The sequence below is a fragment of the Amblyraja radiata genome, chromosome 34 (genome assembly GCF_010909765.2).
Source record: "Amblyraja radiata isolate CabotCenter1 chromosome 34, sAmbRad1.1.pri, whole genome shotgun sequence".
NCBI lineage: Eukaryota > Metazoa > Chordata > Chondrichthyes > Rajiformes > Rajidae > Amblyraja > Amblyraja radiata.
This window is the reverse complement of record NC_045989.1, coordinates 8,800,786-8,827,000: the sequence shown is the minus strand read 5'-3', so window position 1 is coordinate 8,827,000 and position 26,215 is coordinate 8,800,786. Positions and strand designations below refer to the sequence as shown.

The window sequence follows — 26,215 nt, the reverse complement described above, 5'->3', positions numbered from 1 at the left end:
GTATATTCATCTGATAAAATGATTCCGTTTTAGCAGAAGTGTGATGTATAGATCCTTTGAGTTTGTAATTCAGCTGGGTTAGATGGGAGTGTTGGGATTAGCTGGTATCCAACCACCCCCACAGGTCACAAGTTTGAATCCTTCAAACCTGGACCCATTTGTAGATGTGGTTGAGTGTAGACATAGAAACATAGAAACAAAGAAAGTAGGTGCAGGAGGAGGCCATTCGGCCCTTCGAGCCAGCACCGCCATTCATTGTGATCATGGCTGATCATCCCCAATCAATAACCCGTTCCTGCCTTCTCCTCATATCCCTTGATTCCACTAGTCCCTAGAGCTCTAACTAACTCTCTCTTAAATCCATCCAGTGGTTTGGCCTCCACTGCCCTCTGTGGCAGGGAATTCCACAAATTCACAACTCTCTGGTTGAAAACGTTTTTTTCTCACCCCAGTCTTAAATGGCCTCCCCCTTATTCTAAGACTGTGGCCCCTGGTTCTGGACTCGCCCAACATTGGGAACATTTTTCCTGCATCTAGCTTGTCCAGTCCTTTTATAATTTTACATGTTTGTACAAGTCTAAAGAAGGGTTCCGACCCAAAATATTACTTATCATGTTCTCGAGATGCTGCCTGGTCCACTGAGTTACTCTTGTTAAGTGTATCTTGTTAAGTGTATAGAATTCTTTGAAAGACCTTCCCCTGCCTTGTAGGAACAAGGTCAAGGGGAACAAGTCGTATCCTAAACGTTGGTGGCTGACTAGGACCTGCTTTCAAAAGATGAACTTTACCTGTCAGGATGAACCACCTGGAATGCATCAGGAGACCAGGATCTACCAACACCGGGAACACAGCTCAAGATTTCCTCAAGGTTTCCCAAGTGAGATCTTCCAATCTCCCTCGTTGTGGCCCTTGTGCTTTTATAACCTGCACTTTCTCTGTCGCTGGAACATCATATTCTGCACTCTGTTTATGTTCTCTTTTGCCCTACCTTTGTACTCCATATATGGTATGCCTGCACTCATCTGTGGTCTGATCTGCCTGGATTGCACGCAAAAAGAATCTTCACCATGACTTTGTACACATGACAATAATAAAGCAACACCAAACACCAATCTACAACTCTGAGGAAGCGTCTCGACCTGAAACGACACTATTCCTCTTCTCGAGAAATGTTGCCTGACCCGCTGAGTTACTCCAGCATTTTGATTCTATCACCAATCTTCAAGTTACCCTCTGCGGAAACCCAACTTGGAATTACAGTGCCACTGGGTCAGAGTCTGGGAATTATCGACCTAATGGCCATGTAAACGTACTTTCACCACAGGGACTGAAGTGATTCCACATAATGGTTTACCCTCATCCTCTCATGGACAACTGGGATGGACCAACAAATGTGTACAGCTTCAACAACTGACAAAAATCAATTAGCAACATGAATGTACATTGATCTAAACTTTACCCTTCACTCTCTCCCAGACAATATTTTCACCCAAATAAATCTCGTTAGAAATATTTAGATTTTATCATGAAATTATAATTGTTGTATGAAAAATGAATTATTGTCACTGCAAAACAGCAGTGAGACCTAGGTAATGGAAAGAAAATATGGAGTTTTACAAGGGAAATTGGAGCCTGGATGTCGTACTGAATAAATATCCAATTGACGAATGTGGCAACATTTCACTCATGGCTGAGTTATCTGATTAAGTTCACTTGTGAATCTGTGATAAGTATCTTACTTCTAGCAAGGCCTTGTTCAAATCATTTCCAGTTGTTAGACTGAATGACTGGAAAGCTACCAGATGCAGTGTGTGTGTGTGTGTGTCTCTCTCTCTCTCTCTCTCTCTCTCTCTCTAGCATGTTCGATTCTTTAATTGCTGTTATGCTCCCAATTCTTCACTTTTAATGTACAAAGGAGCTACTGTAGTCAGAACATTTAAAACTTAGTTCTGAATTAGGATGACTCGACTGATCTACCAACTGATCCCAACATTGTTCAAATTTGAGTTAATCTGTATAAGAGTCAAAGTTGACACAACAAACTTAAAGCAATGATCATTGACAGGGTGGTGGTGCGGCATGGGTGTAGTGCAAAAGGGGTGGGTGTGGGAGGTGTTTGAATGCTAAAGCCATGATAAAATGAGTAACTTGCAGCATCTTTAAGTATAAATGTAATCATGCATAGATGTGGGGAAAATGTTTGCAATTTATGCTCGATTCATTTCCTTACCTTCTTATCTATCCAGAAAACAGCTGAGAAACAAAATAGATCCAAAAGTATAATGGCTTGAGCACTTATCCATGGTCAAGCCTTTCAAAACCCTCATAGACAACTTTGTTCCATGACTCAAGTCGGAAAGAAAGTTGCAATCACAAAAAAATTTATGTGGAGCATAACAAGTGTTTAAAAAAAAATTATTGGAATAAGTTCAAAGTAGTGCAGAGTTAGAAATTCTGAACTAACAATTCATGAGATCATATCCACAGTGAGACAAATAGCCCCAAGGGATAGGGTGGCAACTGGACAGTTCAAACAACTTTTTTTTTAAATAGAAGAATGGTTCCAACCCTAGTCCGGACATAGTATGCCACTCCGTTCATAAGACACCCATCAGAAATGAGAAGGAGTCATTTTAACATCAGAGAATTACATGCCATGAAAAGTGCCAAAAAACCCATAACTTCAGACACAAAAAAATGGAAGCGTTTGTATTTAATAGAACAAAGGGTGACCTCGTGAGAGACATTGATGAAGATTTTCATCAGAAGTAGGAAAAATACTTTCTTTTAAATGTTCAAAAACAGTCTGTTATTTGCAGCAGAACCTGGCCCAGTTGAAAAAGATCAAGGGATAATATATTTTCAGGAACTCATCTGTTAATTATTTTTTCCGTTAATTAATTTTGTAGTACCGCCGACATACCTCCAAGTTTGAGTTTTAACTGCAAGTATTTTGGGGAAAATCGGGATTAAAAAGTATGGTGGTGAGAAAATGCAGAAGGAAACAGTGTTTTATCCCTGAAACTGCTTAGTTATTGCCACACTCCTGTATGCAGAAGTTAATGGCCGCTCTCAATAAAGTTTTTAATTGACTCTAAAATACTTTGCGAAGTCAAGAAATAAACTTTATGAGCACATTCGCTTTCATCCTAGATCCATAATATCTTTTACACCAAACCTTTAGCACCTCTCTTTATTAAATATTCGAAGTTACAGCATGGTGGTTGTTACAACTGCACCAACTCTTGATTTCTCAACACGTACCTTAAGATCAGCACTGGATCAATTGGACAGAATAATACTGTTTGCGATGGGGAATCTTGACATTTTAAAATATTTAATTAACACAAGCTTGAAGAACAGCTATCTCGTCTTCCATCTGGGCACAATGCAGCCTTCGAGAGCCACTGTTACATTCTACACCATCAGGTCATCAGCTTTCTTTGTCTGATTTCATCATCCTTCAGTGATATTACCTCAGCTTGTTTTTTATCCCCTTTTCTTTGACAGTGGAACACCTGTTCAGCCTGACCTGCTAGACACACCCTCACACATTCTTTTGTCTATGGTCCCCCCCCTCTATCTGCCCACATCCCCTCACTGACCAGGTAACTTTGTTTTCAGCTTATCCCCATGGTAATCACAGTTTCACCCGATGAGAAACATCTCCCTCCCTGCAGCATAACAAACTTCCTTTGTCTCCTTTCTCAGTTCCGACAAAGGATCTTCATAGGTTCATAAACCATAGGAGCAGAATTAGGCCATTCAGTCCGTCGAGTCTATTCCACCAATCATGGCTGATCTATCTTTCCCTCTCAACCCCATTCACCTGCCTTATCTCTGTGACACCTTTACTAATCAAGAACCTGTCAATCTCCGCTTTAAAAATACCCAATGATGGCCTCTGCAGTCCTTTGACTAAAGAAAGTTCTCCTCATCTCCTTTCGAAAGGTACTTCCTTTTATTCTGAGGCTGTGTCCTCTAGTCCTAGACTTTCCCACTAGTGTAAGCATCCTCTCCTCATTCACTCTATCCATGCATTTTACTATTTGTTAAAGTTTCAATGAGTTCCACCCTTATCCTGCTAAACTCTTGCGAGTACAGAGTAATCAGAGCCACCGTAATAACGCTGTTTCCTGTACACTACCTGTCCCAACAACCTATCTTTGTATCATCCCTAAACATGGTCAAAACCATCAATCCCCTCATCTAATTCATTGATATACAACCTGTAGTGTAGTGCACCCAACACCGACCACTGCAGAACACCACTAGTCACGGGCAACCAACCAGAAATGGCTGTCTTCATTCTCATTTTTTTGTCTTTTTCCATTCAGCCAACCTTCTATCCGTTCTAGTATCTTCCCTCCAATACCATGGGCTCTCATCTCGTTTAGCACCCTCACATATAACACTTTATCAAAGGCCTTCTGAAAATCCAAGTAAACAGCATCCACTGACCGTTCTTTGGCTTTGCTATTTAGTTCCTCAAAAGAATTCCAACAGGTTTGTCAGGTAAGGTCACACCTTGACAAACACACGTTGACTTCAGCCTATTTTATCATGTGCTTGGAAACCTCATTCTTCAGAATTGACTCTAAAATCTCACCAATCACTGAAGTCAGGCTAATGGGCCTACAGTGTCCTCTCTTTTGCCTTGCACCTTCTTGAACAGCGGTGCTACTTTTGCAATTTTCCAGTCATCTGGGACCACTCCTGATTCTAGTGACTTTTGAAAGATCATTATTAATGCTTCCACAATCTCTAAAGCTACCCCTTTCAGAACCCTGGGTTATAATCCAGCTGGTCCAGGTGACTTATTCACTATCAGAACTTCCAGTCCAGATGTTTGTTTCTTTATTAGCAAGGGTGGCAAGGGTTATGGGGATGAGGCAGGAGAATGGGGTTGAGAGGAAGAGATAGATCAGCCATGATTGAATGGAGGAGTAGACTCGATGGATTGAATGGCCTCCTTCTGCTCCACTTATGAACTGTCAGCTTCCCAAGCACCTTCTCCTTTTTAATAGCAACTCCACTAACCTCTGCCCCCTGACTCTCTTGAATTTCTGGCATGTCGCTGGTGTCTTCCGCTGCGAAGACTGACGCAAAAAAACCCCATCATCGATTCGTCCTCCATTTCCTTGTTTTAGGAAACGCTAACTCTGTGTCTCTCCCCAAAGATGCAGCATGACCTGATCAATATTGGCAGCATTTTCAGTTTGTATTTTTTATTTTCAACTTCTTTGATTTTTAATCATCTTGCATTATATCTGCATCACTGGATAACTGCAGTTGTTCATCAACATCCATCACCAGCAAAGCAGATTTCAGAATTCAATCATCATCCTATTCTTGTCATTGTCCACCTTGGTGAAAGATGTCGTGTCTCCACGTTTACTCACCAGCTGTGTCGGGACTCTGCTTTGCTTGGACCAGCGCGGGAGTAGGACACCAGTTCTCTCGGCTAATCTGAAAAGTAAAACCAGAACGTCAGAACAAAACATTTATCTGAGGGAATCGTTTTTCTCATGTTTCTATTTTGGGATGTTGGGTACCACTGACAATTTGTGCATTTATTGCCTTGGTACAGAGAACAGGTCAGCACAAGACCAGGCTCTTTGGCACACAATGTCTTTGCCGACCATGATGCCAAGCCCAACTCCTCTCAAGCAGCACAACCTCCATATCCTTCTAGATAAGACACAAAAAGCTGGAGTAACTCAGCGGGACAGGCAGCATCTCTGGAGTGAAGGAATGGGCAACATTTCAGGTCAAGACCCGTTTCATCCATATCCCTCTAATCCCAGCAAATCCATGTGGATATCTAAAAGTCTCTTAAATGCCACTATTGTATCTGTCTCAATCACCAACCCCAAGAGCCCCTTTCCGGCACTCACCACCCTCTGTGTAAGAAAAGTCGCCCCGCAGGTCTCGTTTATACCTCGTCCCTCTCAACTTAAACCTACGCCCTCTAGTATTTGATTTTTACATCCTGGGAAAAGATTTTGATTGTCCATCCTATCTATGCCTATCATAATTTGATTATACTTCTATCCGGTCTCCATGCAACCTCAGGCATTCCAGAGAAAACATTCCAGAGAAAACAATCCGTCTGTCCAAAGCTCCCTGTTTAGCTAATACCCCCTAATCAGGCATCATCTTGCTAGACATCATCTGCACCCTTTCCAAAGCCTCCGCATCCTGCCTAGAGCAACAGAACGTCACGCAATTCTCCAAACGAGCCCTAGTTCCCTTTGAAATAAATGGCTTTCGCTGCTATGTCAGAGGGCAGTTAAGAATCAGCTATAGTTCTTTGAATCTAGACTAACTGATACCTTAGATCGGGTCAGATTAGAAGATTTATTTTCATGAAGGCACAGAAAACCTCATGAGCTTTTCAGACTACGAATTGATGGTTATTATATGTGATATAAGTTTCTATAATTCAGTTCTAAACAGGATGCAGTGAACACTCATACTGCCAATACCTTAAGCTACTAAATCGTTTCAGCAAGTTCTGTAATTCCTTTTTTGTTAAATTATAAACAATTTGCGATTAATGCCTTCAAGAAACGATGTGGAAGAGATTCATCAGCATGTTGCATGGAGGACTGCAACAAGTGGGTTTAGATGCCAATGTAGGTGGCATGGTAAGTAAGTTTGTGGATGACATTAAAATTGGTAGTGTAGCGGACAATGAATGAGGTCACCCACGATTACAGCAGGATGTTGATTAACTGGACCAATGGGCCGAGGAATGGCAAATAGAGTTTAATTCAACTAAATATAAAGTGTCAGCAATAGTGCATTATTGTGTCCAGTTATGGTCACTACTCTAGTAAACATCTAATAAAGGGTGCCAAAATGATCTGAGGATGTCTGAGATCTGTCTGAAGAAGGGTCTCGACCCGAAACGTCACCCATTCCTTCTCTCCAGAGATGCTGCCTGTCCCGCTGATTACTCCAGCATTTTGTGTCTATCTTCGGTTTAAACCAGCTTCTGTAGTTCCTTCCTACACACCTGTCGATTAAACACCCTTGTCTCTTAATGATCCGAGGATGTTACTGAGTTTGGAGTATTTGAGCTATAAGCAGAGGGTGGATAGACTGGCCTTTTCTTCCTGGTGCGGAAGAGGCAGAGGGGTGACATTATAGAGATATAAAATCATGAGGGGGCATAGTCAAGGTGAACAGCCACATGCATCCCCCAGGATAAATGGCATAGGTTTAAGATGAAAAGGAAACGATTTAAAAGGGACCAGAGTGGCAATTGTTTCTCCCCATAGAGAGATGGAGCATGGAACGAGCTGCCAAAGTGCCAAAGGAACTTTTCAGGTGCATAGATAGGAAAAGTTTGGAGGGATATGGGTGAGGCATGGGCAGGCGGGATCAGCTCACTTAAGAATCTTGGACAGCATGAATGTGGGGTAGCTCTATGATTCTATGGAGATACAACGAACAGCAGATGCTGATTTACCAAAACCAACGCAAAATGCGGGAATAGCTCACCGGGTCAAGCAACATCTCTGGGGAATATGGATAAGTGACTGCAGAAGGGACCCGATCTGAAACGTTACACATCAGAAATGCTCTGTTACTTCTACACTTTTCTCGTCTACAATTCTATGACTGTATTACAGACAAGAGCTTTATTACAAGCAGCCAATCCAATATTTATTTCTCACTCAACTTTTAGAATTTAGAAATACAGCGTGGAAACTGGCCACTCGGCCCACCAAGTCCATTCTGACCGTCGATCGCCCATACGTAAGTTCTGTGTTATCCCACTTTCACATCCAACACACGAGGGGCAATTCCTCACGAGAGGAATACATCGGGTAGATCTCTTGCCCAGAGTAGGTGAATCGAGGAACAGATGACATAGGTTTAAGGTGAAGGGGAAAAGATTTAATAGGAATCTGAGGGGTATGGAACAAGCTGCCAGAGGACGTCGTTGAGGCAGGGACGCTCTCAATATTTAAGAAACATACAGGTACATGGATAGGACAGGTTTGGAGGGATATGGACCAAACACGGGTAGGTGGGACTAGTGTAGCTGGGATATGTTGGCCAGTGTGGGCAAGTTGGGTCGAAGGGCCTGTTTCCACACTCTATGACTCTACCAAAGCCAATTAACCTAAAAAACCTGCATGTCTTTGGAATATGTGAGGAAACCAGAGCACCCGGAGAAAACCCATGAGGTCACAGGGAGAACGTAACATCTCCACACAGGCAGCACCCGTAGCCAGGATTGAATCTGAGTCTCTGGCGCCTTAAGGCAGCAACTCTACCACGGTACCACTGTGCAGCCAAGGTTCTGGCTGTTGTCACATGGCGATGGTGGAAGATTTCTGTGCATAAAATAACTGCCATGTTTAACGAAATACAGCAGCAAAAAGACCTACAAATAATACGATTGGGAAGTTGTGAAAGGGGGGTCTGAAAGATGCTTTCAATCACCACCACATAGTGATGGATGGCCTCATACTTTGGGTGCGGCTGTGCATCAGAGCTCCAACAAATCTCAACATTTATTTTTAAATCCAGATCGGCAGCCGAGAGCTTCTATTTTCCCCTCCTGCGCCTTTGAAATATCATTCTTTAAAATCTTGGGGAGAATAAAAAAAATAAACGGCATTGACAATGAGCGCACACATCCTTTCAGCAGAGCAGGAAGCTGGATCTGAGCACAAGTTTCCAGGCTTCAGCTGCAAGGTTCAAGTCCCTGAAGTCCTTCCACCACAACACCTCACAGCAACTGCGTCAGCCCAGGCCATCTGAGTTTCCAGCCAGGATCACAGCATTTGCCAACTGTATTGCAATGCATTGTGCAAGGTACTCCATTGATGACGATGTGGGAACATTTTGCCCACAAACTAAAATGCATTGTTTTAATAATTACGGTAAATTAAATTACTATTAAATTACAAAGTACTTGTGCTATAACACCAGGATAAATACACAACCAAGGAAACTAAGCCCAATGTCAAAGTAGTATCAAAATTACCCATAGACACATGCTATGGGACAATAACTAACTCCATATTCAGTAAAAAGCCGTCAACAAGTTAAGAAGCATATTAAAACTAAAGGGCGACCTAATCTGCGACTTCTGGCGAGTATGCCCTTGACTCATACTCGCAGCGTGGTCGACACAAGGTTGGAGGAGGTCTTCGTAACTCTCCTTCATGCTCGAGAGTAGTCTCCGCGTACTCGAGGCCTCAGCTAGGCCGCGGCGGTGTTTTCAACATGTTAAAAAATGCCGGCGAGTAAAAAAAGGTCGCCATGGAAAAAATCAATACTTTGTTTACTCATAGGTTTAGTCGTAGTAGGTCGGCATGTTAGTCGTAGGTAATCGAGGGTAGTCGAAGGTAGTCGTAGATAGTCCTATCCTATCCCTCTTTTTCTTTCCCCCTACTCTCCTCCACCTATATTCCTTCCTCTGGCTTCACATTTCAAGCCTCTTTTCTCCTTACCTCACAACCTTTTGTCTTCTTTTCATGTCTGCCCTTTGTCCACCCATCTGCAAACCAAACCTGCAACTACGTCTCACTTGCCTGGCTTCCTTTCGTCCCTACCTCTCTCCTAGCTTTCTCTCCCTACTATGTTTAGTCTGAAGAACAGTTCCAATTCTAAATATCACCTATCCATCTCGTCCTGGGATGCTGCCAGACCTGCTCTGTTACTCCAGCAATGTGTGTTTTTTTTGTTAGCGAGCATCTGCAGTTCCTTGCATCTAAATTTCAATCAACAAGTCTGTGCCGAGCTGGTCCCCTGCGGTCGAGCGGAAGGCGGCTTCGGGGGGGAACCCACCAAGCCAGTCCCCTGCTGACCGGACCAAACAGACCACTGAACTGGAACGGGGAGCGTGCCGAGACTGCCACTGCTCGTCCCCTAAAGACCAGAGACCGATCGGGAGGATGGAGCCGGTGATGACGGACGTGGCGGCGAGGAGCGAGGCCGGTAGGAGAGGGGAGGGAACCGGGGGATCTGGCCCACCGTGCCTGGCTGTGGGAGGCTCCCCCTGGGAACAAATATGGATGGGCGAGGAGAGGGACGTGGCGTCTAAGGAAGGAGATGGCTGTAGGCCCGCACCAGCCTGGGACTCGCCTGGAACTGGCACCGCTCATAAGAACTAGAGGGCGGACTTTGAAAATGGCGCTAAAGCATGGTGCCTCTTGCGTGCAGGCTCCGTGGACTATTTCTGTACGCTTGCTAATCGAGGATCAGCAGTATGGCAATACTCTACTGGACTGTTTGTAAGAAAAAGAATTTCACGGTATCAGCACTTAGCACAATTAACAATAAAAGCATAATTGAACTGTTCCTCAACACTGCCTCTGTTAGCCTGGATTATGCATTCAAGTGCCAGAAATTATCTGTTTCAAGTTTCTGTTTAAATAAACAAGGCATAACATCAAACTTCCTTTTAAAATAACTAAAGATGTCTGAAGAAGGGTGTTGACCCGAAACGTCACCCATTCCTTCGCTCCAGAGATGCTGCCTGTCCCGCTGAGTTACTCCAGCTTTTTGTGTTTACCTAAAGATGTGGCAATTCAGGCCCAGTCTGTAGCATCCTTGCCCGTGGGCAGAGGTTGTGGGTTTAAGGACTATTTCCAGAAAGTAGATAACACAATTCTAGGATGCAAGTATCTCCCAAACGGATCCCATGACATTATTTTGACAGGAGTTCTCCATCGTGTCATGGGTAATATTTACAGTTACTGAACATTGCTAAAACAATATGTCTGGCCATTTTCATGTTGTGTATAAATTTCCGCTGAGCTTCTCCAGCACTTAATGTAACATGACATTTGAGAACCAAAGATCGCGGTCAAATATCTGGGCTCTGAGGTACATCTTGGAGGAAGTCAATTGAACTCCATGCACCGGAGAAAACTCACATATTTCAAATGGTGAATATTATACTCAGGTAAGTAAACATATAATACAAAAAAAATCCTACATTGAGTTCCAACAACATTATCAATATTCCAGTAATTGAAGAATTATTTTCAGGAATTGATGAAATCAGAAATCGAATAGTGGTTGGTTCTGGATACCAGTGGTGCTACAACAAAACACTCCCCAATATAAAAAAAAATGAAAATGCTGGCCGATGAATTTCTGAAATATGACTAGAAAATTTGTAGTATTTAAAAAGAACAAAGTATATTTTTGAAATATGAGTAATTTGAGGGCCATGGGGAACTGGTACAGAAGAGATAAGACCTGGGACTGATCCATTATCATATTGAATGGTGGGGCACCACCATTCAATGTGATCATGGCTGATCATCCCCAATCAGTACCCCGTTCCTGCCTTCTCCCCATATCCCCTGACTCCGCTATTTTTAAGTTGATGCGCTTGAACAAGTCTACAGGTAAAAAGAATGCCAGGGATTCATAACCCTCTGGGCATACAGGTATCCATGAGCATGGAGAGCAAGGTGGAGGGTTGAGAGCGTAGGGGGGTCTGTTCAGCCAAGAACAAAGGGGGACCCGGCAGGAGGCCGCCTGCGTCCATGTGTGGTGGCAGGCCTGGTTCGCCGCTGCGAGCAGAAGATGAAACTGTTCTTTGAACCTCTTGTAACTTTGTCGGCCGCAGAAACACGTGTACTGTCTCGGTGAGGTCTGCTGCATGATTTCACAAGCTTGTACGCAAAACAAAGCATTTCACTGTACCTAGGTACATGTGACAATATAGTGTAATTGAATCATTGTGCACTGATGCTGGCATGACACACACGGGGTCATCGGCAGACCCGTACATTTCTGGAAAGTATGCAGCAGAATCCAAGGGCTTGTTTTGCTGACATATGTTTATATGCAATTCAAAGACAGTGAGATATTTGCCTGATGAAATGAATAATTTTGCACTAATTTCTTTCAATGGTCAGTACAGTTCTAAGATAGAGGACTGTAGTGCACCCAGAATGAGCAATTCTCAGGAGTCCCCACTCTTAAAAATTGTACCAAGTCTTCTAAAGAAATACAGCCACCTCCCAGCTGAAAACATTCAGTTAGTGAAACAATAGGACAACCATGTCACAAGCACACATCTGACAACCTCACAGACACAGTCTAGTGAGCCGAGTTTGAAAAATCTTGGTTCGAAACTCAAAACCAGTGTCTGAACAGTTTATATAAAAACCAGGAATGTTTCCAATGGCACATTGAGCCAATGAATCAGTGCCTGAGAATGTTCTTCTAAACAAGTGCAGTCAGTGACAGGGTGGCCTTTATCCTCCGTGCTCTGTACCTGGCCAGTGTTTGCACAGATGTAACCTGTAACATCTGCATCTCTGGCAACAGATTCAGCAAAGCCTCATGACACCGAACTGAACATTCTTTGAACAATTTAGTTTAGTTTAGAGATATAGTGCAGAAACAGGCCCAGCAAACCCCGCACATTAACACTATCCTACACACACTAGGGACAATTTACATTTACACCAAGCCAATTAACCTACAAACCTGTATGTCTTTGGAGAGTGGAGGGAAACCGAAGATCTCGGAGAAAACCCTGGCGGTCACAGGGAGAGCGTACTAACTCCGCACAGATAGCACCCATCGTCGGATCGAACCCAGGTCTCGAGAGCTGTAAGTGCTGTAAGGCAGCAACTCTATCGCTGTGCCACCGTGCAGCCCTAGTTCTGCTGGATGCCTAACTGAAGGCAACATATATGTTCAATTTGCAGTTCTCTCCGCCTTCAGATGTACGGCACAATCCTAAAGTAGCGAGCAGCCGGTGTCTGCAGTTGCAGATAAACGCACTGTGAACTTCCAGATATTTTATCTTCACTTTTACCTTTCACAAGTTCACAAGTTACAGTAGAATCAGGCCATTCGGCCCATTGAGTCTAGTCTGCTGTTCAATCGTGACTCTCTAGGATTGCAGGCACACTGCCAGTGTCTTCCACTGTTCAGTTTTGTTTGCAAAGTTGAAGGGTCGTAACTTGATTGATTGGAATATACAGCGTAGAAACAGGCCCTTGGACTCAATGAGCCCATGCCGACCATCAATCATAGAGACAAAATGCTGGAATAACTCAGCGGGTCAGGCAGCATCTGTGGTGAAAAGGACTTTTCGGATCGGATCCATTATTCAGACTCAAGAAAGGTCTTCAGTCTGATGAAGGGTTCTGACCCAAAACATCCCCTATTTCATTTCTCAGATGCTGCCCGTCCTGGCACTTTGTGTCTATCTTCGATATAAACCAGCATCTGCAGTCCCTTCCTACACATTCTGCCGACCATCAATCAACTGTTTACGCCTGTTCTGTGTTAGTCCCACATTTGCATTCACTCCCTATGCATTAGGGGAAATTTGCAGCAATCAATTGACCACCAAACCTGCATGTCGCTGGGATGTGGGAGGAAAGTGGAGCATCCAGAGGAAACCCACGTGGTCACCCGATGTCAGGATCGAACCCAGGTCTCTGATGGTGTGAAGCAGCGGCTCTACCAGCTGTGCCACTAGGCTACCAAAATTGGTAATAATAATAATGGATGGGATTTATATAGCGCCTTTCTAATACTCAAGGCGCTTTACATCGCATTATTCATTCACTCCTCAGTCACACTCGGTGGTGGTAAGCTACTTCTGTAGCCACAGCTGCCCTGGGGCAGACTGACGGAAGCGTGGCTGCCAATCTGCGCCTACGGCCCCTCCGACCACCACCAATCACTCACACACATTCACACACAGGCAAAGGTGAAGTGTCTTGCCCAAGGACACAACGACAGTATGCACTCCAAGCGGGATTCGAACCGGCTACCTTCCGGTTGCCAGCCGAACACTTAGCCCATTGTGCCATCTGCCGTCAATTGACACTTGGGGCATCATAATTGGCTTTGGTGCAAGGCTTCACCTAAACATTGCTACATTGCATTCACTTTGCCCGTGGATATGTAGAGCAAAATAAACACCACAGACTTCACAATGTGTACATAATTCATATCTTGAGATTGGCATGTTGAGCCAGAAATCCCACAAGCATAGAAGCATGGGGTGGAGAGGAAAATGGACATCACCAGCCTGTTCCCCCCATAATATGGATTTGGAGAACTCAGCACTTGTAATTCGTGACAATTAAATTGAATCTTGAAATCGTGTCTGCCTTGTTCAAGTGATATGGCCACTGCTAGCAAGGCCTGTATTTCTAGCACATCTGAGTCTAACGCTCTGTCAGTTTATGGAGGAGAGTCAATTGTATTGCTGAGAACCTGGGGTTACATATCAGCTACATGTCGCAAGGTTTGCTTTCACTGAACAACATTTGTGAAACTATTTAAAAAAATTACCACACATAAAAAGCACTTTGTTTTCATGACGTGCTCTGGGTTAGCCCGACACTGCCAATGCACAGGTGGAGAGGATTGCATCTGAGGTAAGAGGGGATAAATGGAACTAAATCGATATGAACAGGTGTGAGCAGGTGCTATCGCAACGTTTAAGAAACATTTAGACAGGTACATGGATAGGACAGATTTAGAGGGATATAGGCCAAATGCAGGCAGGTGGGACCAGTGTAGATGGGACATGTTGGCTATTGTGCAAGATCATGTGGATCTTGACTTTGCCCTCCCTTGGTTTCGGCCCTAAACTTTGCCTATTTCCTTCGCTCCATAGATGCTGCCTCACCCGCTGAGTTTCTCCAGCATTTTTGTCTACCTTTTACGAGAGTAGTTTTGAATGGGAAAAGACCCTTCTTCCAGTCTGCAGCTTTGTGGGAAAACATCTGATGAGAACGTGGTAAAGATGCAACCCTTTCTTTGCCCATAAATGTTCTTTGTTATGCCAATATACTGATTATATATTGTGTTGCTGTTTAATTGGTAAATAGCAGATATTGCTAGTCCACCAAATAGCCACTGCATTTCAAGCCAAAACCATCCTTGAGGCTCTGTCAGAGGACAGAGACTGTCCGCAGGCCAGGTTACTGTTGACCAAATTTCAGGGTATCATTATCATCATGACACAGGAGATTATTCAGCCCATCAAATCCATACCTGTTCCTGTCGACAATCAGCCCAGCTACATTTCTTCCACAGGTGCTTTTGCTACGGCCTTTTAAACGCATTATCCACCTGATTTTTACCATCCTTATAGGCAATATTTCCAGAATGAATTTCCCCATGCATCCCACTGGATCTTTTGACTTTCCATTTAAATCTGTTCTGCCTCCAAACCGGACTCTAAATGCCGGATCTCAAACCATCAGCTGATGGGGATAAACTAAATACCTTTTCTCATACACGATTGATCATATACACCTCTATCAAATCTTCTCAGAAAGATCTCATCATTTACTGCAAAAAAGCAAGTCAGCTAATTCAATTGGTGTTGCAATTCCTCATTCATGGAACCACCTATTCTTTTTCTCCAGAGATGCTGCCTGACCCACTGAATTGCACCACCATTTTGTGTCTATTTTCGATATAAACCAGCATCTGCAGTTCATTCCCGAGGAAGCATGGTGTAGATGGAGTCAATGAGTAGAGGGGAGGCTGGTTTGGGTGATGGACTGGGCAGGTCCATTCGGCCCATCAAGTCTACCGCCATTTAATCATGGCTGATCTATCTCTCCTTCCTAACCCCATTCTCCTACCATGTCTCCATAACCACTGACATCTGCACTAATCAAAAATCTATCTAATTCTGCCCTAAAGATATTCACAGACTTGGCCGCTAGAAAAGAATTACACAGATTCACCACACTCTGACTAAAAAAATTTCTACTCATCTCCTTCCTTAAAGAACGCCCTTTAATTCTGAGGCTATGACCTCTGGTCACTAGTGGAAACATCTTCTCCACATCCACTCTGTCCAAGCCTTTCACTATTCTGTATGTTTCAATGAGGTCCCCCCCTCATTCTTCTAAACTCCAGCAAGTACAGGCCCAGTGCCGACAAACGCTCATCATAGGTCAACCTACTCATTTATGGGATCATTCTTGTAAACCTCCTCTGGACCCTCTCCAGAGCCAGCACATCCTTCCTCAGATCTGGTGCCCAAAATTACACACAATATTCCAAATGCGGCCTTACCAGTGCCTTATAGAGCCTCATCATGACATCCCTGTTTTTGTATAAACGCCCTCTTAAAATAAATGCTAGCATTGAGTTTGCTTTCTTTACTACCGATTCCACTTGCAGATTAACGTTTTGAGAATCCTGCACCAGCACTCCCAAGTCCTTTTGCACCTCCGATTTCTGGACTCTCTCCCCATTTAGAAAATAATCTACACCTTTATTCCTACTACCAAATACATGACGCCACACTTTGCTACACTATATTCCATCTGCCACTTCTCTGCACACTCTCCCAACCCGTCCAAGTCCTTCTGCAGAGTCCCTGCTTTCTCTACACTACCTGCCCTTCCACCTATTTTCGTATCATCCACAAACTTGGCCACAAAGCCTTCAATCCCCTTATCCAAATCATTAATATACAACATGAAGAGTAGCGGACCCAGCACCGACCCCTGCAGAACTTCGCCAGTCACTGGCAGCCAACCAGAAAAAGCCCCCTTTATTGCCACTCTTTGTATTCTGCCATGGATAGCCAACCTGCTATCCATTAAAGTACCTGCCCTTTGATACGATGTGCTCCCATCTGCCTAGGCAGCCTCACCTGTGGCACCTTATCAAAGGCTTTCTGAAAATCTAAGTAAACAACATCTACTGACTCTCCTTTGTCTGTCCTGCTATTTACTTCTTCAAAGAATTCCAGCAAATTTGTCGAGCAAGACCTCCCCTTCACAAAGCCATGGTGACTTTGGCCTAGGCAGCTTTCCGAACTCTCTACAATTCCTGTGGTCTTGGGCTGAGCAGTTGTCAAACCAAAGGACAAAAGACAATCTGGAACAAGGTGCCACGGCTTTGAAAAGTCTGTGGAAAATGTCACTTCTGGAAAGGGGACAACCTGGCCAGGTGTGCCGAGCCTATTTAATTGCGACGGTGACAACAGGGGTTCCCTCCTTGGAAAGAGAAATCATGTAAGGAAACAAAGCAACTGTTCCAAACTCAATTTTTTTGTGTGCACATAACCGCAATCCTCTTCAACTACCGCCCTCTGTGAAGGTGTGTATTCCAGCTGAAACAATGGCTGAGAAATTCAACTGTGGTCACCAGTGCAAAATGCTAGTGGTTCGAAGGACTGCTGGTTCTAAACACCAGACATTCAAGTCCTTTGTGCAGGGATTGCTGGCCAGTGCGGACTCGCTGGGCCGAAGGGCCTGTTTCCACGCTGCATGTCTAAACTAAACTAAAGCAAGTACACCATTTCTCCACCAAAATTCAAAAGACTATAAATAGGGCCCAAATTACTTTTTTTCTTTCCACATTTTCGAAATCAAATTGAAATCATATTGCAGTACAACCTTTTCCCTTTGGCTTCAAGATCTAATTAAATCACCATCTGCTGTGAAAGAGTGGGAGCTTTCAAATGGGAGCAGCTGGATCCCAGCCAATGCTCCTCCATCAACCATAACCAGCGGAAAAAAATACACAGCAATTCATTTCACGAATCTTCCTGCTGGTAAAATGACTCCTGCATTTAAGTGACAACAGTAATTTCGAACTGATTAAGTGCACTTGACGTGCTTTGAAACCTTTGACAGATTTTTCTATTTATCCGTTCACAGGATATAGGTGTGACAGACAAGGGCAGCATTTATTGGCCATTTTTAATTGCCCCCCCCCCCCCCCCCGCTCTGAAACCCACTTCATAAAGACAGTGAGGAGTCTAGCAGTGATGGAACTGGGGTCACTTGTAGACCAGCATGCGTTAGGCCAGCTAATCCCCTCTCTGAGGGACTGCACTGATATGATGCATATCTACAATGATAACACTGTCTCATGCATATCGCTGTTGATACTGATATTTTATTTCAGAAATATTGAACTATTGAACAAAATATTGAACCAGGGTGGCACGGTGGCGCAGCAGTAGAGTTGCTACCTTACAACACCAGAGACCCGGGTTAGATTCAGGTGCTGTCTGATCGGAGTTTGCACGAGCTCCCCGGGACCTGCGTGGGTTTACTCCGAGATCTTTGGCTTCCACCCACACTCCAAAGATGTACAGGTTTGTAGGCCAATTGGCTTGGTGTAATTGCAAATTGTCCCTAGGGTGTAGGATAGTGCTAATGTGGGGGTGGGGGGGGGGTTGCTGGTCGGTGAGGACTCCGTGGGCCGAAGGGCCTGTTTCCGTGCTGTCTCTAAATTAAACTAAATTACTCACATTTTAAACTCAGCTGCCCTTGTGGGATCCAAGATCATAGTGCATATCAACAGTCGCCACTGATACCGGTACTAGTGAAAAGATGCCATGTCCCTCTTATTCTTGGCAAAGAAGGCTTGAGCTATATAAGTGGGCAAACTAGCTACAGTATGTCTTAACTATGAATGTAGAGAGAACGTCTGTGAATGGAAGAGGTACACATACAACCACATACACAAGTGTCCCCACAATTTGCAGAGACACCGACCAAGAACGTTCTGCACAACCATGGAGAGGATTCCCATCAATGGACCAGGTGTCTAGGGTGTCAGGGGCTATGGGGAGAAGGCTGGAAAATTGGTTTGAGAGAGAGAGTTAGATCAGCCATGATTGAATGGTGGAGTGGAATTAATGGGCCGAAAAGCCTATTTTTGCTCCTATCACTTATAAACTTTTAAGCAAGTTCAAAATATATACTGTTTAAGAAGGAACAGCAGATGCTGGAAAATCGAAGGTAGACAAGTGCTGGAGAAACTCAGCGGGTGCGGCAGCATCTATGGAGCGAAGGAAATAGGCAACGTTTCGGGACGAAACGTTGCCTATTTCCTTCGCTCCATAGATGCTGCCGCACCCGCTGAGTTTCTCCAGCACTTTTGTCTACCTACAAAATATATACTGGCCGTTTGCGATCTAAGCTGGGCACAATCATAGCCTACATACCCTTACTGATCAAGAATCAGTCAATCTGCGCCTTAAAAATACCCAATGACTTGGCCTCCCCAGCCGTCTGTGGCTGTGAATTCCACAGATTCACCCCCCTCTGACAAAATAAATCCCACCTCATCTCCTTCATAACGGTACATCCTTTTATTCTGAGTATGGCCTCTAGTCCTAGACTCTCCCACTAGTGGAAACATCCTCGCCACATCCACTCTATCCAGGCCTTTCACTATTCGGTAAGTTTCAATGAGATCCCCCCCCCTCAGAGGAGGTTCAAGATTCCAGTGAAAGCACAGACATAACTGTTTGACTTGGCTGGTTACAATTCAGACCAGTCTTTACAAGCCCGACACTAATGAAAGAGATATACGACTTCTTGCCCTCTGCACCGAGATATAGATCCATACTCTCATGTGTTATTTGCAGAGAAATACAGCGAATGAAGTCACTTGGGCTTTACTTTGTTTTTCATCCGATTTATCAGAAAACAAACCAATTCCAAAACGGAATAAAATTCAGCTGGAACAAATTCCAAAGGTTTTCCGCCGACAGGAACACAAAAATTGCCCGAGGAAGACTCGCCCACATATTACTATTAGTCTTTTCCCCTCTATTCATACAATCCAACGTACCTTGAGCAGCACAACTTCGACACCTCTGCTGTGCTTGGAGATGCCAGACAGGCTGTACCTCCTTTTGTGTCGTTCGTACATTTTGTAGTTGAAATGCGAATGAAAGCAAAATCCACAATGTGGGCTCCAGACTGCAGTTTGTGGGACATAGGAACCAGAGACACCTCGAATCTCTCACACGTGTGTGTGTGTGTGTGTGTGTGTGTGTGTGTGTGTGTATGTGTTGCTGGTTTTCTCCAAATTACTGCTGAAGTGCAGGAAGGAGCCTTCACAGCTGAGACCGCTGCATAAAACGCCCTCTTTTCAAAACCAAACACAAGGAAAGACCCACGCTCCCTCCTGTCTGCACTAAAAGGCAGCAATCGTCAAAGGAGTCGAGAAAAAAAAGATTTCCAAGTTGAACTGAAAATAGCAGGCTCCAGCCTTTTTTTTCCTCCTCTTTCTTTTCCCTTAAAAGTAACACCACGGTGACCCAGTGCAAGCTGAATGATTGCTCGCTCGCCCGCTCGCTCCTGTCAATGGTCTCATTCAGATGAGCTGGGCTTTTACGCACACTGCCACATAGCTGCTTCCTGCGTCTGTGCCTCTCAGTCTCTCTGGGATAAAAACCCTCTCTTTCTCTCCACTTCCTTTCCCCTCCCATAAACGCATCCAGTTGTAACAGCCACTTTATTCAGCAGTAACAAGGCACAATGCTGTAAACACTGGAGAACGCTCGCTCAGGAATTAAACAAGGAACAGAGCACCAGACTTGGTTACAAGGGCAATTACAGCAGAGGAACAAAAACGCTGGTGGAAATTAAAGCGTTAATTTTGTCCTTAAACGAATATGAGGCGTAAGAAGGATAAATTTGCAAGTACTTCAGCTAAACTATACTGTAACAAGGTAGAATTCAAGTCTTTTATGAAATCTGCTTTATACGCTTCAGTGCAGCATGTCAACTTAACAGCAGCAGTTTTGGTCAAACAAAATGGTGTATCAGGTCAGTGCTCCACCAAAACAAGATTTAATAATAGATAAATGAGAGGCAGAGCAATTTGGTTGGAAGACTGTGGAGGGGATGTGCTCCTTTGAAGTAAGTGCTTGAATCACAGTGATCTGTGAGAGGGGTGGGGGTGGGTGGGGATAGAGGTACAGAGTACAGATACACAATAAACATAGGTCTTAACACAGTGAACATTATGCGGTTAATAATGCTACAAACACAAATCAGACGCAAGTTGCTGGGTCACTTGAAGGGGAGCAGAACCAGTGAGCAGAGAAGTTGGGTTAAAATTGCTTATCGGATACTGAGAGTTTAGTCTAGTTCAATTAGGAGATACAGCGCAGAAACAGGCCCTTCGGCCCACCGGGTCCGCAAAGACCAGCGAACCCCGCACGCAAATGCTATCCTACACACACTAGGGACAATTTACACATTTACCAAAGCCAATGATCCAAAAAACCTGCACGACTTTGGAGTGTGGGAGGAAACCAGAGCACCTGGAGGAAACCCACGCAGGTCACAGGGAGAATGTACAAAAACCGTACAGACAAGTACAGCATAGTCAGGATAGAATAGAATAGAAGAATAGCCTTTTATTGTCATCCAGACCGAAGTCTGAACGAAATTTAAGCAGTCATACATATAATATAATACAATAAAAAACAACAATAAACACATATTAACATCCACCACAGTGAGTCCACCCAACATCTCCTCACTGTGATGGAGGCAAAAGTCTTAGGGCTGCAGTCTCTTCCCTCCTCTTCTCCTTCTGCGCTGAAATGAGAGATTATATATGCATCAGGAATAGCTGAGGCTCTTCTTTCCAGGAACAGCTTCTTCCCAATGACCACCTGGCTTTGGAACACCACAAACTCTAACTAAACTATGAACTATGCACTTCCTTGGTTGCACAAGGGACTTTGGGCTTGGATTTGGATTTTTGCACTGCATTATTTTATTTTAGTTATTGAACTTGTTTTAATGTATGTTTATTATATGGTCTTTTAAGTACTGTGTATATAAGCGCGTTGTGCTGCTGCACGTCAGAATTTCATTGTTCCACTTTGATATATATGGCAATAAAACACTTTTGACTCTTGAAAATCGAAACTCTGAGTTGACCTGACATAAATCTTTAAGATTACGGAAGATATAGATAGGTGGTGGTGCTGGCCTGCAACAGATAGAATTCAAGAGTCATACAGTGTGGAAACAGGCCCTTTGGCCCAGCTTCTCCATACCGACCAACATGTCCCGTCTACACTAGCCCCACCTGCCTGTTTTTGGCCCATAACCTGTTCTATCCATGTGCCTGTCTAAATGTTTCTTAAATGTTGCGATAGTACCTGCCTCGACTATCTCCTCCGGCAGCTCGTTCCATACACCAATAACCCTGTGTGTGGAAAGATTACCCCTCAGGTTCCTGTTAAATATTTCCCCCCTCATCTTAAACCTATGTCCTCTGGTTCTAAATTCCCTTACTCCGGGGAAAAGACTAGATTTATTTATAAAAGACTCGACTAGTTTACCCGATTTATTCCTCTCATGATTTTGTACACCTCTATAAGATCACCCCTCATCCTCCAGCTCTCCAAGGAAAAGAGTCCCAGCCTGCTCAACATCTCCCTATAGCACAGCCCCTAGAGCCCTGGCAACTTCCTTGTAAATCTTCTCTGCACCCTTTCCAGCTTGACAACATCTTTCCTATAACATGCAGCCCAATATCTAGTGGATATAAAGCTGTTCACTAATAACTCCGACAGGGGCTTCAAGAAAAAAGGAAGTTACAGTGTAATATCACTGAGTGGTTGAGGTTTCTGGCAACAGAGGTTGCAAGGGATTGCTGGATTATGCCATGGATGGAAGTAGTGGAAGGATTTGATGGCACTGAATGAAATGTCTGGAATGAGGATTGCTTGGATTATTAATATCGACATACATTTGTTCCGCCATATTGTGCCGGTCCCAAGACACTTTCTTCCTTTACTCGAATGGTTTAGTGGGAATTATAACAGAATAAGATCCTTGAGGTCTGCACTGACCTTAGTTTAGTATAATTTAGAGATACAGCTCGGAAACAGGCCCTTCGACTTACCGAGTCCGCGCCGACCAGCGATCCCCATCGGGACAATTTACAATTTTACTGAAGCCAAATTAACTTACAAACCTGTATGTCTTTGGAGTGTGGGAGGCAACCAGAACACCCGGGGAAAAACCACGCGGTCACAGGGAGAATGTACAAACTCCATACAGACAGCACCTGTAGTCAGGATCAAACCCGGCTCTCTGGTGATGTATGGCAGCAACTCCACTGCTGCGCCACCGTGCCGCTCTCAGAATTGACAAAGTTATACCCTTTTCCTTTTTTTCCTTTGTATCATTGATTGCAGAATTAGCATGCCCGAGGCTGATAATGAATAAAATGCATCCTACGGCACTTAATCTCCAGCACACAGTGCGTCATAATCTCTTTTGTATTTATCCGGTGCCAAAATGACATTAATTGCGAAAAGACGCAAGACGTCTATAGGACAATGCTCACATTCCAGAACCATTGGCTAGAAGACAAAGGCTTGCATTTGCCAATATTATTCAAATAGGCCCATTAGCCAAGAGAATCTACTCGGTGCAGCGATCCCAGCTGCATCACCCTTCTTCTTCCAGGTGCTACACAGCACACAAAACAATCTGTTTAAGAAGGAACTGCAGATGCTGGAAAATCGAAGGTAGATAAAAGTGCTGGAGAAACTCAGAAGGCGAGGCAGCATCTATGGAGCGAAGGAAATAGGCAACGTTTCGGGCCGAAACCCTTGGCCTGAACTCCCCCAATGGACACAGATCCTCCTCCTCCTCATTGTCTGTGTTAATTCCACTTTGTATCTTGCGCAAGCGTCTATCAAATTGCATAGTGATTTTAAAAACGGCAGAGACCGAGGTAAGCGATGCCGGGGGTGACGCGGGTACAGTGGCGCGCACTGCGTCTACATCCAACACCCTGGGACCTCGCTCTGTGTCAGCCGCTGCCAACCCGTGCCCACTGCAACGCTCACCGAGAGTGTTTTACTGCTCGCTCTGTCCCCGTCGCCCCTCCAACCACCACTGCGAATGGACGCCTCGGTCCGCTATAACCAAAACCCATTACATAGAGGTCCTTAATCGCGAGGGTTCACTGTATCTCAAGCCGGAGTATCATTCGGCCCCCAGACGGGCAACATGTTACTGTGGCATTACTTCTACCCCACTGCTGCCTAATTATAACGGTCAGCATTCAATATCCCTTGTGATTATGCTCTGCGCTCCTCCATGAGACTTTAATGATCCGTTGACTGCTCATTGTCCGTTGCTTCCAGTGGTTCACAGTCACCCATCCATCCGTCAACACAGACAAGCTCCTGCTTGAAACCCACGTGCCCATTCACTCCATTAAGATCTGGGGAGGAGGGTGGAGGGAGTCGGGGGGCGGTGGATGCAGGACAAGGGGCTGATTTCCACATGACGGTAGGCAGAGGAGAGGATCGTTGCCGCCAGGGCAACAGGCCTTTAAGGCTAAGATTAGACTGCACTCTTAAGATCTTTGAAACTTTGTGGGCACCAGAAACGAGGCGACTTTTTGTGCACTGTCTCGGTGAAGTCTACTATTGCACTACAATCACTTTTTAACGTTGATGATTCTGCTTTTCTTTTGTCTGATTTCACCGGATTATTTGCTAAACAAAGAATTTTCCTGTACCTAGATACATGTGACAATAAAGTATCATCTTCATCGTCTCATCGTATAAAGCCACTGGAGGGGGCTATTTGGTCCAGGGTGGCTCAATGGGAGCAATCTTTTCATCTCCCTGTTGCCTTTCATTCCTGTAACTTCTCTCTCTCACAGTCCTGTCAAATGCCATTAGATTCTATTAGCTACTTGCCTACACTAAAGAGTAATTTACAGTGGTGAATTAATCCAGAGCACATCCATGGATGGGGAAAGGAAACCAGAACAGCTGCAGGAAACCCTGTGTCGATGATGGTCATCTGCAATCTCCACCCAGATAGTTCCTGAGGCAAGGATTGAACCTGGAACCCCTGGAACAACATGGCAGGAGAACGATCTGCTGCGCCACCCTGCCACCTGCCCATTGGAACTATGCACTTCAACTGACAAGTACTCGCTAATTCATAACCCTGGTTAATGCGGAAATCACTGAGGTTACAGATCCGACTGATCTGACCAGAATTAGTGTATTATTATAGTAAGAATATAGACACAAAAAGCTGGAGTAACTCAGCGGGGCAGGCAGCACCTCTGGAGAGAAGGAATGGGTGACTTTTCGGGTCGAGACCCTTCTTCAGACTGGTTAGGGACAAGGGAAACAAGAGATATAGACGATGATGTAGAGAAATAAAGAACAATGAATGAAAGTATTACAGTACATAGGATCACCCAGTGCATTGAATCTATCCTGGCGCCCAGCACAAAGATCATTTCAGTCCCATTCCCACCCTTCCCTTCTCCCCTGCAATGTGTTTTCTCTCATATGTGACAATTAACTCCCAATTGATTGAACTATTGATTGCTTGTTTGAAAGATACAGCATAGAAATAAGTTAATCGGCCCACCGAGTCCACGCTGACAATCGATCACCTGCGCACACTAGCTTCATGTTATCCCACTTGCACAGCCATTCCCTACACACAGGGGTTAATTTTAGAGGCCAATTAACCTCAAAACCTGCATGCCTTCAGGATGTGGGAGGGAACCGGAGCACCCGGAGGAAACCCACGTGGTAACAAGGTGAACATGCAAACTTCACACAGACAGCTCCGGAGGTCAGGATCGAACCTGGGTCTCTGGCGCAGCTCCACCTGCTGCGCCACTTTGCCGTCCTAGGTGGCCTAAGTCCCCTTTGATTCTTTTGCCATTTACCCACACTAAGAGTCAATGTACAACAGCTAACTGGCCTGCCAGTGTGTCTGCCTGCTGATGAGTTGCAAGAGTATACTCTGGCACTGGACAGCATGTCAAATCCAGCACTGAAGCAATGCCAACAATATTGATGCTGTCTGTCACACAGTCTCAGACTTTGATCTCATTTGCACATAAATGGCAGATTTAAAATTTCAATGGCTGCAAGCCAGCAGTTCAATTTGCATCGAGTAATTGCAGCCAGCAAGATTCATCCCATCGCTGAAGATAGACACAAAACGCTGGAGTAACTCAGCGGGACAGGCATCATCTCTGGAGAGAAGGGTCGAGACCCTTCTTCAGACTGAGAGTCAGGGGAGAGGGAGACTAGAGATATGGAAGGATAAGGTGTGTAAACGACTGATCAAAGCAGACGTTGATCAAGGAAATGTAGAATGGTTCATAGTTAGCTGAGGGGAAGGTGACAGTGAGGCGCACAATCAGTAAAATTAATCAGGAGGACAGTGAAATTGATCGGAGTACTATGATGAGGGAGGGTCGGAGAGAGAGGGAAAGCAAAAGTTACTTGAAGTTAGAGAAATCAATATTCATACCGTTGGATAGTAAGCACATTTCATCCCATTGCTGGTAGACAGGGGCCCATGAGCAAGGTTTGGATGAAGTTATTTGGCACTTGGCACAAACCAGAGCTGGTATTACAATCATAATCCTGTATGTCACTTTGGCGAGAGAG

At 44.4% G+C, this 26,215-nt stretch overlaps 1 protein-coding gene across 8 annotated transcripts in view; it reads right to left on the bottom strand.

The window, feature by feature from the left end:
• The window catches only part of akap13 (A-kinase anchoring protein 13), a 394,804-nt gene that overhangs the window by 137,615 nt on the left and 230,974 nt on the right, over positions 1-26,215 (bottom strand). For all 8 annotated transcript variants that reach the window (XM_033050598.1, XM_033050601.1, XM_033050602.1 and 5 more), the window contains one exon: positions 5,403-5,469. In XM_033050598.1, the coding sequence (XP_032906489.1) occupies positions 5,403-5,469 (67 nt within the window). The remainder of the gene's footprint in view (positions 1-5,402; positions 5,470-26,215) is intronic.